This window comes from Triticum aestivum, chromosome 2A (genome assembly GCF_018294505.1).
Source record: "Triticum aestivum cultivar Chinese Spring chromosome 2A, IWGSC CS RefSeq v2.1, whole genome shotgun sequence".
Taxonomy (NCBI): Eukaryota; Viridiplantae; Streptophyta; class Magnoliopsida; order Poales; family Poaceae; genus Triticum; species Triticum aestivum.
In genome coordinates, this window is record NC_057797.1 from 16,889,459 (window position 1) to 16,903,376 (window position 13,918).

The 13,918-nt window shown below is 46.9% G+C and overlaps 1 protein-coding gene across 2 annotated transcripts; it reads left to right on the plus strand.

The window, feature by feature from the left end:
* The first annotated feature begins 339 nt into the window (after nucleotides 1-339).
* Nucleotides 340-4,718, plus strand: LOC123187016 (putative disease resistance RPP13-like protein 1). Of its 2 annotated transcripts, none has more exons than XM_044598762.1 (2): nucleotides 340-3,878; nucleotides 4,446-4,718. In XM_044598762.1, exon 1 carries the CDS (start codon nucleotides 501-503, stop codon nucleotides 3,861-3,863), a length of 3,363 nt encoding a protein of 1,120 aa, XP_044454697.1. In that variant the 5' UTR covers nucleotides 340-500; the 3' UTR covers nucleotides 3,864-3,878; nucleotides 4,446-4,718. The 2 variants fall into 2 exon arrangements, with proteins under 2 accessions (XP_044454697.1, XP_044454696.1); XM_044598761.1 differs by having other exon boundaries at nucleotides 342-3,878; nucleotides 4,449-4,718.
* The last annotated feature ends 9,200 nt before the right edge of the window (nucleotides 4,719-13,918 follow it).

The following is a 13,918-nucleotide window of genomic DNA, read 5'->3' on the forward strand; positions in this document are numbered from 1 at the left end:
GAGGGGGGCTTATTGGTGGGTCAGGGCGGTCAGAAGCGGGCTTGGGATCTATTCGGACTCCCGCAAACCTTACATGTGTATTTTGGTTTACGGGAGAAAACACGTCCGGACCGTGCCGTGGATCGATACAGAACCGCGTTAGATGACTTTCGCGCGATATAGACATTATGATCCGAACAATTGCGAGAGGTTTGAAGATCCGCGTCGGGGGTGCCGTTAGGAGGCAGAGGCAGAACGGGCACGGGCACGGGGAGTAGAACGGGCTCGCCCGAAAACCCGCAAAGGTGGCAGCTATTCCCAAAGCATCATGCTTAGCTAGAAAGTTAATAATCGCCAAAAGCGTAGCACTTTTTGCTACATGGTGTCCACATCGAGGCACTGAGGGAGGGAAACGGGGGAGGGGAATGGGATGCTCCATTAGCTAAGCTCTGGTCTGATTACACGCCATTTCAGGAGCCATCGGTGGATCCGCCTCCCCCTCGCCCCTCGCCTACACCCCCATGGATCTTGTGCTGGAGGAAGCCTTGCGGGCCCTGGCTCGCGCGGTGGACCAGTTCCGGAGCCTGGGCGAGAGGCAGATGCGGAGGTGCCTGCTGGGCGCCGGCGCCGGGGACCACGTCAGCGGCAAGCTGCGGGAGGTGGCGACCCAGCTGGACCAGGTCCGCGGCCTCCTGTGGGCCGACGACGACAGGAGCTCTCCGGCGAGGATGGGTCGGGTCAAGGAGGCCCTCTACGGCATCGAGGACTTGGTAGACGACATGGAGTACCACAGCCTTACTTTCCAGGTTGAATCCAGTATTTCCTCAAAGTCAAATCGCAATCCACTCTCTTCTGCTCTCAGGCTGGGCAAGCGATTCGTTAGCGGCGGCGGCGGCGGCGGCGGCGATGAGGCGTCGCGCCGCCGGTTCCTCAAGGACCTCGATTCCGTCGCAAGCACTCTGAGCTCTCTGCTCAAGCAAGCACAAGGGTCCGGTCTGCCGCCCGCCGCTCCGGTGCCGGATTTTGACGCTTCCACGCTGCTCCAGGCTGGCCAGAAGGTGTTTGGCCGCAACAAGGAGCTGAACGACATCGTGCAGATGCTGACCGAGCAGCCCTCGCCCCACTGCACCGCCTGCAAGGTTGTCTCCATTGTTGGCTTCGGTGGTTTGGGCAAGACCACGCTCGCCCAGTCAGTCTACGACGACCTCAGAGTCAAGTCCCACTTTGATCTCAGGGCATGGGCACATGTCTCCGGCAAGCCTGACAAGGTGGAACTCGCAAAGCAAATCTTGCGTTCAGCCAACCCGAGATACGGTGGATCCATCGACAAAGATGCCACGTTTCCAACTCTTCAGTTGAAGCTCAATCGGTTCATGTCGTCCAAGAGATTTCTGATTGTTCTTGATGATATCTGGGGTGACGACCCCTTTACCAACGACGCCTACAACGAAATCCTCAGTCCACTAAGATCCATGGAGAGCGGCAGTAGGATTATTGCTGTCACTCGGACACCAAAGGTGGCTGACATGCTAGATGCATCTCACACCTACTACCTGAATGCATTGGGCACTGATGATTGTTGGTCCCTGATCAAGGAATCTGCCCTTGGGGGATGGAGCACACATGAGGAGTCCACTCAAGAACTGGAACAGATCGGGAGGAAGATTGCCGCCAAGCTCAACGGATTGCCTTTAGCTGCCAAGCTCATGGGAGGACTGCTTGGAGCTACAAAGAGCACAAAGTACTGGCGTATTATCTCGGAAAAAGAATTTTCTGGAGACATCACTCTCTCCTTGCTGCGGTTGAGCTACAGTTACCTGCCAGGACGACTCAAGCAGTGCTTTGCGTTCTGCAGCATATTTCCCAAGAACTGGAAGTTCGACCAAACAAACTTGGTACGCCTTTGGATGGCCAACGGCTTCATTCAACCGCAAAGTGGCACTGGCAAAAGGATGGAGGATCTGGGCACAGATTATTTCAATCTTCTGCTGTCTCGGTCCTTCTTCCATGCTCTAAGGCAGGGCCGTCGCACACACTATAAGATGCATGACTTGATCCATGATATGGCAGTGTCAGCTTCAACCGAAGATTGCTGTCAAATTGAGCCTGGCATGACCCGTCGTATCCCCTCAACTGTGCGCCATGTATCGGTCACCACGGGCAGCTTACAAGATGTCAATGCTGCCATCAACATACTCCCAAAAAACCTACGTACCATCATAGTTTTTGGAAATTGGCCACATTTTCTTGAAGATGACTCCCTGGGTAAGCTAAAGAATCTGCGAGCACTTGATGTTTGTCACTGTGACTTTACTGAGTTGCCACCAGCTATTTCCTGTTTATTCCATCTCCGTTACTTGTCGCTGTCTCGCACCATTCGGAGTCTTCCAGAGTCCATAAGCAAGCTGCTCCATCTGCAAACCTTGTGCTTTGAAGATAAGTGTTCCCTTGATAAGCTTCCTGCAGGAATAAGTAGGCTTGTAAAGTTGCGGCACCTTGGAATCAACATGAAGTACATTGCACAGCTACCGGGTATTGGACGGCTTATTAACCTGCAGGGATCAGTTGAGTTCCGTGTTAAAAAGGGGGGAGGGCATGCCTTGCAAGAGCTGAAGGGCATAAAAGGTCTCCATGGCCAGCTAAAAATTAAAGGCCTCGACAATGTCCTGAGCAAGGATGAAGCCAGCAAGACCGACATGAAAAGTAAAGAGAATCTTAGGGCGCTCACACTGGAATGGAGTTCAGCTTGTAGAATTCTCACCCCTGTGGCTGATTGTGAAGTACTAGAAAACCTCCAGCCACATCAAAACTTGAAGGAACTTAGCATTTTAAGGTATCTTGGTGTGACATCTCCCAGTTGGTTACAGATGGCGTTGCTGAGGGAGCTGCAATCCTTGCATCTTGTTAACTGCAGGAGCTTGGGAGTTCTGCCTGCACTGGGCCTTCTGCCATCCCTCGAACAATTACATATGAAGGAGCTGTGCACGGTCGAGCGAATTGGGCATGAGTTTTATGGTACTGGTGGCATGGCATTTCCTTCCCTAAAGGTTCTTGTGCTTGAAGATTTTCCCAGCTTGGTCGAGTGGTCTGAAGTGAGGGAAAACCCGCTTCCTTGTCTCCAGAGGCTAAAGATTGTAGACTGCCCCAAGTTGATTCAAGTTCCTGCATTTCCGCCATCCGTCTCTGAGCTTACAGTGGAGCGTACATTATTGATATCTAATATGAAGCTTGCTCCTTATTCTTCATCACAATCAGAGATACTCACCCTGGACATTTCTACGACTAGTGTACTTTCCAGGGGACTGTTCCATCAAAGCCATCTAGCATCTATCATAGTTTTAAACATAAACGCTGGCTGCAAGCATCTTGTTGCCGCAGAGGGACTCCACACCTTTACTTCTCTCCAAAAGCTTCAGCTGTGCCACTCTGACATATCAGATCAGAATTTGGAAAGTCTTCTTCAGGTGCTGCCCTCTTTGTACTCGTTTGAGATGATAGATCTGCCCAACATGACATCCCTTCTGGTGCCAGCAAATAATAGTTTGTGTACAACAGTCACAGAGTTGCAAATATCCAACTGTCCACTGCTCTCTTGTGTAGTCTCCTTGGGTACTTTTGTTTCACTGAAACGTTTGGTGATTGAGAAATGCCCCAAACTGACGGCAGCATCTTTCCCAGTAAACTTTTGGAGACTCACTGCCCTCAAGGTTCTGAGCATATCATACTGCACAGAGTTCCAGTCTTTACCTACTCATGGTCTGCCAACCTCAATAGAAGCACTTCATCTTGTTGGGTGTCACCCAAAGCTGCATGGAAATTCAAGCAACAAGACTGTCAATTCCCAAGAGGAAGTTTCTACTCTACACAAAACATTGGCTCACTGACAGAACACACTTCAGGTTTTCCCTTGGCTGCCTCTCTTTCTTTCCACTGTATTACCTTCATTGTGTAACTTTCACTTCCCTTGGTTATTTGCTCCTGTGTATTAGAAATTATATATGTGAAACATTTCCTGTGATGACTCATGCTTATTACCTTGATGGGAAATACCGTAGCACCAAACACCCTCGATTATTTTTGCCAATCCTGTAGATACTGGCATGTGCTTTTGATGTATAATAATTTATCAGTTCAACTGTGCCTTTGGTGCAGATTACCGCCCTTGTAATTTGGTTGTGATTTGATGTTCCCTTCCATTGTTTTAGTTTGTTACATTACACATACTTCAGAATTAGTGCAATTCACATGCTGGACAGTGGACGTGCCTATAGTATAGTTTACTATTACCACTTCTTGCCTTTCAACAAGTGAAGAACTTTAAATGTATTATTCCTAAAGCAGCAACCGTTTCTATAATTCTGTTGAGATAGCTTGTTGGTACATACCTTGGAAACAAGTTTTAGCTAGCCCCAGTTTCAGGATGGTAAGAGTTTTTTTAATCTGATGTATCTTTTTTGTGCTGCAAGCAGGTGAAAAAGGATTGGCAATTGATAAAAATGGTAAACAAGTGCCGCATGAAGAAATCAAGTGAAAAAATTCTGGTTATCTAAGGAAATAGTATTTTTCCCGCAAAAATAAAAAAAATAAGGAAATAGCATTTGGAGTGCATATGAACCGAGTATGTGTCACAATGCCTAAGCAATATTTCATTCGTTGTCTACAGAACTATGAATTCTAGGACATGCTATTGTATCTTTTGTTAAAGGGAATTTGTAAAGTTGAATTCTTGAATTATTGTACATTCTCAGGTTTCTTTGTCGATCCACTTCTGCTTCGGTACACCCCCTCTAAATACATCGACGGCTGAGATTAACCTATACCCCTTCGTAATAAAGGGCAGGATGATCTTTTTTTAAAGTACGTCCCATGAGCCCAATGCACCGATTCCACCTCTGCCATGGGCCGGTCCATTTACGCCCTTTTTACTCTTCCCTTAAAATTCTAAAAAATAAAGTGGTGAACGTGATTCAAATTGAGTAACCCAGGCAGCAAACAAATTATAGTAACCAACAGAACACTTCAATTGTTGTGAATTTTATGCTACTGCCTTCCTATTATCCAAGGCGTATTAACTTTGTTAGAAAAAAAATCCAAAAATATAAGGCACTTATCTTTCCCTGAGTGCATATCTCTTCCCTACCGTTGGCAACCATGCTGCCATGATTCCTTCTAGTGTAGTTAGAGCATCTTTTAGGCGGACCCGCAAACCTTCCACAATTCTTCGGACCACGGAAGCCATCCAACGTGGTTCTGTATCAGTCTGCGGGGCGGCGCGGACACAATTTCTCTCACAAACCGGATACAAATGTGGGGGGCTTTGCGGGAGTCTAAATACGCGAAACGTTGCTCTCCGCCCTCCCCTGGCCCACCCAAAAGGAGGGCGGAGCTAGCGTTTTTGTACCATCTCACATTGTTTCCGCACCAAAATCCCCCACTCTTCCATTCCCTGCCGCTCTCTGCCCAATTCCCGCTCTTTTCTCCCTCCCTTTCCTTCCTTCCGCTGCCGACGCATGAAACTGTCGGAGAACCTGTCGGAGATGGAGCCGGCGGAGGTGCCGGAGGATCCGAGCATCACGCTCGCCCGGAAGATCAACTCGGAGACGCGGCAAAATTGTCGCATCAAGGCGAAGTCCGCAAAGGAGGAGAAGCTCAAGAAGTGGTTGGACCGCCGGTGGGCCTAGTGGTGGCGATGGGCGTGGAGGTCGTGGCGGACGAGGAGGTCGGCGCGGACGTGGTGAACGCCGGCAGATGGGTGCGCCGATAGTACAGACAACACCGTGGCCGGAGCCTTACAAGCCTCCGTACTACTACGCCGCCAAGCAGCTCAGAACCCCCGCCGGTACGGTACCTTACATCGTCGACGTTAACGTGGTGCCACTCTTCCCCAAGTATTCTTCGCCGTAGCTCGGTCGGGCACGACCGGCAGCTGGGGAGCAGAGGGTGCCCGCACGCTGTTCACTGCAATGCCTTGAGCGGGGGAGCCGGCGTACGATGCAGACATGGAGATGCTCGACATCATCCACGACGGAGGCGAGGGGGGGGGAGGGGGCTATGAGGACGGGCAGGTGGAAGACACGGACAAGGAGAAGAGGAAGGCAGAGAGGTCCAAACAGTCGATGGAGGCGATGGAGAAGAAGATCAAGCTCGAAGAGAAGAAGGCCACGCTCGAGGAAAAGAGGGTGAAGATAGCCCCCAATGCGGATGATGCCAAGATGTTGACCTTGAATGTCGACTCTTTGGATGCCGACACTAGAATGATCGTGCAACCCATCCGCTACCAGAAATTGCAGTGGCAGAAAGATGAGTTGGCGGCGGCGGAAGATGAGGATGCGGCGAAGGCGGACGCGGAGGCTGCCTACGCGGCGGCGACGACACCTCCTTGATCGGGGAGCAGCTTCCTAGGATTGCCGGTCCGGCAAGGCGGAAATGTACGAACTGCCGGACTGATGTTTTTTGGATTCGGGCATGTAAAAACTAAGCATATTTATCTTTTTTGGTTATGATCAGAAATGCAATCTGACCCAAGAGTGATCCGACGCGTTGTATAGATCAGCGTATATTTGAATTTGAATTTACTGGCGGACATATACAAGATATGGTTGGATGGCTGCCTCCCGCATCCTCCGCGGACTGATCCCCTGTCCGCGGACAAATGCGGGAGGAAATTTGCGGGTTACCGTCGAAGATGCCCTTAGTGATCTAACCGACTACATGGGCATGCGTGAGAGGTAATTTTTTGTTCGAGTTAAATTGAATCGGCCAACAAGGTAGTTAGAGCAGATCGTGGAGGCGCCCTCGCCTCATGTAGACGTATGATTCATTCATGCGCTAATTTTTGTCCAAAAATATAGCTAAAAAAGCATTGGTTTTCCATGTTTTTTGTTTTACATTTTTGGTTTTTGTTTTGGCTGGTGTTTCTTGTGGTCATTCTTTTTCTCTTTCTCTTTCTTTTTTCATTTTCCTCCTTTTTAAAAATTTGTGAAACTTTCTTAAAAATCGTGAACTTTTTTTCGAATTCACATACTTCTTTTAAAACAAACTTTTTTTAAATTAGTGAATAGTTTTTTTCAAAATTGATGAACCTTTTTTTGAATTTGTGAACTTTTTTCCAAATTGACGAACTTTTTTTAGATTTTATGACTTCTTTAATTTCTGATTTGTTTGAGGAATCTTTAAATAAAATTGTAATGATCCTCACAAACGATGTACTTTTTATCTCTAATGAATAAAGCTCTGGTTTATCTAAAAAAACTAGCATTGTACCGCTAAAAAGGCTAGCTCTTTTGCACCCCACCCTCCGGGAATGTATCTGGTGCACCGGGGCAATTGGTGCTACCGGTGCACCGATCCCCCGTTACACATTCAAAAATGTTCAAAAAAGTCCGTAAAAAATTAGTGCATTGGCACAACATCAATGTAAGATGTCACAAAATTTTGAATCAAAATTCGAAACATTGCTCAAGATACAAAAATGACAAATTTGACACTGAATAGTACATAACACAAGTTGGGCTTCAGTTTTGGCCCATCAGCACAATGATGTAAAATTTGTCATTTTTGTATCTTGAGCAATGTTTTGAATTTTTATTCAAATTTTTGTGACAACTTACATAGATGTTGTGTCAATGCACTAAATTTTTGTTGGATTTTTTCGAACATTTTTTAATGTGCAACGGAGTCCGGTGCACCGGTAGCACCAATTGCCCCGGTGCACCGGATACGTTCCCCCCACCCTCCACCCTAGGCCGGCCCATTTTACACTTTTTTCCTCTTCTGTAAGACCTTCAAAAAATATTCTGGTTTTTGAATTTTGACATGTATGCAAGTTGCGACATGTCAAACATGCCCTCCGCCTTAGTCATGCCCATGGTATGCATCCATGCTTAGTTTGAACGACTTTCGACACCATATGCAAGTTACGACACGTCAGAATATTTATAGGCCTTTTTTACGGAGAGAACTCCAGAAAATGCAAAACTTGTAGAAAACCAAAAAAACCTTGCATGGCGCCTTGAATTGGTCATACAAGTTCATGAAAAAAATTGGGGCCATTCAAGGGATGTGGAGAAACGAGGTGCTCCCAAATGTACCCATTTGGTCTACCCGAATGCTCTCCGCTGAACATACTATCTTTTAGAAATCTCAGGACTGACCCTAACTTTTACAGGCAGGTGGGCATATACATGGTAGGCATCCATGTCAGGTTTGAATAATTTCCGACATCATATGCACGTTGCGACACGTCTGGCCATTTATCGGCCTTTTTCACAAAGAAAATTTTAGAAAATGTAAAGCGTGTTAAAAAAACCAAACCACTTGGCTTGGTGCCTTGAATTTCTCATATAAGGCCATTCAAAAAAAGGGGTCATTTCAAGGATGTCGAGAAACAATGTGCTCTCAGACAGAGCCTTCTGGCTTACCCGCGCTGTTGTGTTAAACATGTCACGTTACATATGACTTGGGCGCCACGTAGAGTAGTTAGGAGGATCTAGTTTGTTAGTAGTTGTTTATCTCTTAATGTAATCCTCCTCTTATCTCTACGGTTGTTTCAACCAACAATGTAATCTATCTCGATGTATGCCTCTGCGAGAGCCGGCCTCGCCAATATCAATATAAATACATGCGGGCTCCCATGTTACGGGAGTTGAGACGCTTTACGAAACCTTTCATGGTATGCAGAGCCTCCTCTTCCACCTCGTCTAGCCTCCATCGTTCCTCTCCGACCCGCCATGGCTTCCCCAAGCCAAGCTCCCTCAGACGGCCTCAACAACACCATCTCTGAACCCTTAACCCGCACCAACTATGTGCTTTGGCGTGCCCAAGCCCGATCCCAAATCATTGGGGCGGGTCTTTTTGGTTACCTTGATGGAACCATCCCCGAACCATCATCCAAAATCACCTCAAAAAACTCCGAAGGGAAGGACCAGGTCGTTCCCAACCCAGCCTATGTTGCTTGGTTAATCCAAGATCAGCAACTAGTAGCCTATTTGCTCAGGAATCTTTCTAAGGAAGTCCTGGTGCAAGTTGCCTCTCTGGAAACCTCACAAGCCATCTGGTCCGCTCTCGCAAACATGTTTGCAGCCCAATCCAGATCGAAAATAAACATCTGCCGCACCGCCCTCACCAACGCCCAGAAAGGATCCCAATCTGCTGCTGCCTTCTTCGGTCACATGAGATCCCTGTCAGATGAACTTGCTATGGCAGGGAAACCCCTCCTAGAGGAAGAACTAATCTCCTTCATAGTTGCTGGCCTTGACATGGATTATCAACCACTTATCTCAGCCCTAGATGTCCGCACCGAACAACTATCTGTTGATGATCTCTTCGGCATGGTGGCGAACTTTGATCAGCGCATGGAGCTGTTCCAGGGCACAGGCGCCGGGGCTTTCAAGTCCTCGGCCAACAGTGCCTCCCGGGGACGCGGCGACGCTCCCAAGGGCGGTTACCGCAACTCACCCAAGGGTGGAAACGGCAGCGACAACAGCAACTACAACAACGGTGGCGGCGGCTACCGCGGCAACAACAGCGGAGGTGGTGGTGGCGGCTACAACCAGGGTGGCGGTGGTGGCTACCGCGGCTCTGGTGGTGGCTACAACGGCGGCTACAACGGCGGCGGTGGCGGGGGCTACTACAACAACAATGGCCCCCCCCCCGCCATAACTACAACAACAATCAAGGTTGTCAAGGCGGACGCTTCACCGGGTATGAAGAATATGAAAACAAGTGTCAGATATGCAAAAAAAATAACCACATTGCAAAAGAGTGTAAGTGGCACTATGCAGAGGACAACTCTCAGAGGAGACGAGTTGCAGCTGCAGCAGATACCTCATATGGAGCAGATTCCAACTGGTATCTTGACTCCGGTGCAAATGAGAACATCACCTCCGAGCTAGAGAAAATGACCATGCATGAGAAATACCATGGCCAAGAGCAACTCCACACTGCAGAAAATGGTCCAGGTATGATGATAAGTCATGTTGGCAAGTCTATTATTAAAACCCCACATCATGATATTCTTGTAGATGAAGTCCTACACATTCCAAATGCATCAAAAAAATCTCTTTTCGATTCATCGTATTACTCTTGATAATGGTGTCTTCATAGAGTTTCACCCTTTTTTCTTCTTGATAAAGGATCAGGTCACGAGGAGGGTCCTCTATCGCGGTAGATGTGTGGAAGGTCTCTACCCGTTGATTCCCAAGTTTTCCAAGTCCAATAAGCAAGCCTATGGAGCTTTCAAGGTGTCTTCAGAACGATGGCACAACCGTTTAGGCCACCCGTCTTTTTCTATTGTCTATCAAATTCTTAGCAAAAATAAGCTCGCTTTTGTTGATGAGCATGATCGTGAAACTATTTGTGATTCTTGTCAAAGAGCAAAAAGGCACCAATTACCATACCCAATTTCCACTAGTGTGTCTACAAAACCCTTGCAACTTATTTTTTCGGATGTATGGGGACCGGCTCCCTCTTCTGTTGGTAGGCACACCTATTATGTGAGCTTCATTGATGATTTCAGCAAGTACACGTGGATATATCTTCTGAAGAAACGTTCCGACGTTTTCCAAGTTTTTCTTAACTTTCAGGCTTTAGTAGAAAGGAAATTTGATTGCAAAATACTTGCTATGCAATCGGACTGGGGTGGTGAGTATGAGAAACTCAACTCCTTCTTTCAACGGATAGGAATTTCTCATCACGTTTCTTGCCCCCATGCTCATCAACAGAACGATTCCGCTAAACGTAAGCATAGGCACATTGTTGACATAGGTCTCTTCCTCCTTGCTGCCGCATCCATGCCACTCAAGTATTGGGATGAGGCCTTTCTCACCGCCGTCCATCTCATCAATATTCTGCCTAGCCGTGTCATCAATCATGAAACACCCACTGAACGTCCTCTTCACACCAAACCAGATTACTCGTCACTTCGTGTGTTTGGGTGTGCTTGTTGGCCAAATCTACGCCCTTACAACAATCATAAACTCATGTTTAGATGAACCCAATGTGTCTTCCTTGGTTATAGTGCACAACACAAGGGTGTCAAGTGTATTGATGTTTCTACTAGACGTGTGTATATCTCTAGGGATGTCGTCTTTGGTGAAACCGTTTTTCCTTTTGCCAAACTCCACCCAAATGCCGGTGCCCTTCTTCGCAAAGAAATACTTCTTCTGCCCTCAACCTTATCCGGCGTTGATCATGGGGGAGTAAATAATAGTACTGATCAACTTGTACCTAATCATCATATTATGCCTGAGATTACTGCTGCAGATTGTTCAGATGGTGCAAATCACAAAGAAAACAACCTTCATTTTATGTGCCCCCCGGCTGGAGACACAGGTGCAAACAGAGGCATATCCACCTCGGGATCTCCATCGCAGCAGGGGCCAGAATCCGCTCCGGGACTTGGGCGTACAACACCTGGCCCCGCCTTGGGCCTGGAGCGCACTACCGCGCGCGACAACAACGGCTCGGGCCCGCTCCAACCTCCAGATGCCGTGTGGCGGGCGGGAGCGCCTGGCTCACCTGATTGGCCCGCCCCAGATTCGCCAAGCCCCAGTCCGGCCTGGTCGCCCACGCCGTAGTTGTCCCCAGCAGGCGCGACACAATCTGCCTCAGCATCAGAGGCGACAGCGCCTGAAGCTGATGCATCCGAGGGATCTTCTGCGCCTGCGTACCCTGGAGTTTCTCATGTGGCTCCGCGTGCAAGACTTCAAAAGGGAGTAACAGCTTGTTTAAATTACAAAAAATTCTCTGAGTTTGGTATGTCCTGTACAACTGGTGAACCTAACAATTTGATAACAGCACTTGGTGATCCTAGGTGGAAATTGGCCATGGATGAAGAAATCATGGCATTGAAGAAAAATAAGACGTGGCATTTGGTTCCTCCTCAGCAAGGCAGAAACTTAATTGATTGCAAGTGGGTCTATCGAATCAAGAAAATATCTGATGGCACTATAGATCGGTACAAGGCAAGACTTGTAGCAAAGGGCTTCAAGCAAAGGTATGGCATAGACTATGAAGATACATTTAGTCATGTTGTTAAAGCTGCAACAATACGTCTTGTGCTGTCAATAGCTGTGTCCAGGGTATGGAGTCTCAGACAGCTAGACGTACAGAACACGTTCCTTCATGGTGTTTTGGAAGAGGAAGTGTTCATGAAACAACCTCCTGGGTTTGAAGACAAAAATGCACCTTTTCATGTCTGCAAGCTTGATAAAGCACTGTATGGATTGAAACAAGCACCTTGGGCCTGGTACTCATGGTTGAGCATGAAACTTCAATCTCTTGGTTTTGTTTCATCAAAATCTCACACGTCTCTATTTATCCATAACAAACATAAGACATCCATATTTGTTCTCATATATGTTGATGATATTATTGTTACTAGTTCTTCTGATGGAGCTGTAACAACACTGCTCAAGGACCTAGGCTCTGAGTTTGCTCTCAAGGATTTGGGAGATCTGCATTTCTTCTTGGGTATTGAAGTTAAGAAACATGGTAATGGTATTCATCTATCTCAAGCAAAGTATGCCACTAAACTGTTAAGTAGAATTGGCATGCAAAACTGTAAGCCTTCTCCAACACCACTGTCTAGTTCAGAATCATTATCTCTGACAGAAGGCGAGCCACTGAACCAAGAGGATATTACTGGTTACAGAAGCTTAGTTGGTGGTCTACAATACCTGACTCTCACTTGACTTGACATCTCCTTTGCAATTAACAAGGTGTGTCAGTTTCTTCATGCACCTACTACAGCTCACTGGACAACAGCAAAACGGATCCTAAGGTATATAAGGAATACTATAACCACAGGTCTTACATTTAGTAAGTCCTCTTCCACACTTGTCAGTGCCTTCTCAGATGCAGACTGGGCTGGTTGTCTAGATGACAGAAGGTCAACAGGTGGTTTTGCTATCTTTTATGGGTCTAATTTGATATCATGGTGTGCAAGAAAACAAGCTACTGTTTCCAGGTCAAGCAAAGAAGCAGAATATAAGGCATTAGCAAATGCAACAGCAGAAGTCATTTGGGTTCAGTCCATGCTCATAGAACTTGGAATAGCACAAGATAAATCCGCTTGCTTGTGGTGTGATAATCTTGGTGCTACCTATTTGTCTGCCAATCCAGTTTTCCATGCTAGAACAAAACATATTAAAATAGACTTTCATTTTGTAAGAGAACGTGTTGCCAACAAACAGCTTGAGATCAGATTTATACCCTCCAAAGATCAGGTTGCGGATGGATTCACAAAAGCATTGCCTACCAGAAGTTTTGAAGAGTTTAAGCGTAATCTCAACTTGATACAGTTGTGATTATGGGGGAGTGTTAAACATGTCACGTTACATATGACTTGGGCGCCACGTAGAGTAGTTAGGAGGATCTAGTTTGTTAGTAGCTGTTTATCTCTTAATGTAATCCTCCTCTTATCTCTACGGTTGTTTCAACCAACTATGTAATCTATCTCGATGTATGCCTCTGCGAGAGCCGGCCTCGCCAATATTAATATAAATACATGCGGGCTCCCATGTTACGGGAGTTGAGACGCTTTACGAAACCTTTCACGTTGAACATGGTCCAGTTTTGGACATCTATGAAATGAATCCTACTTTTGCAGGAAGGTGGGCGTACCCATGATAGGCATTCATGACAGGTTTGAACGATTACCGACACCATATGAAAGTTGCGACACGTCCGACCACTTATCGACCTTTTTTCACCAGGAAAACTCCAGAAAATGCAAAACTTATCAAAAACCCAAACAACTTGGCATGGTGCCTTGAATTGGTCATACAAGGCCGTGTAAAAGAAAATTGGGGTCATTTCAAGGAGTCTAGAAGCAACGTGCTCTCAGACGGAGCCTTCTCACCTACCCGAATACCCTTCGTTCAACATGGTCTATCTTTGGACATCCTTGAAATGAACCAAACTTTTGCAAGAAGGTGGA

Coding starts and splice junctions, on each gene's coding strand:
- LOC123187016 (XM_044598762.1), top strand. CDS start 501: ATGGATCTTGTGCTGGAGGAAGCCTTGCGGGCCCTGGCTCGCGCGGTG.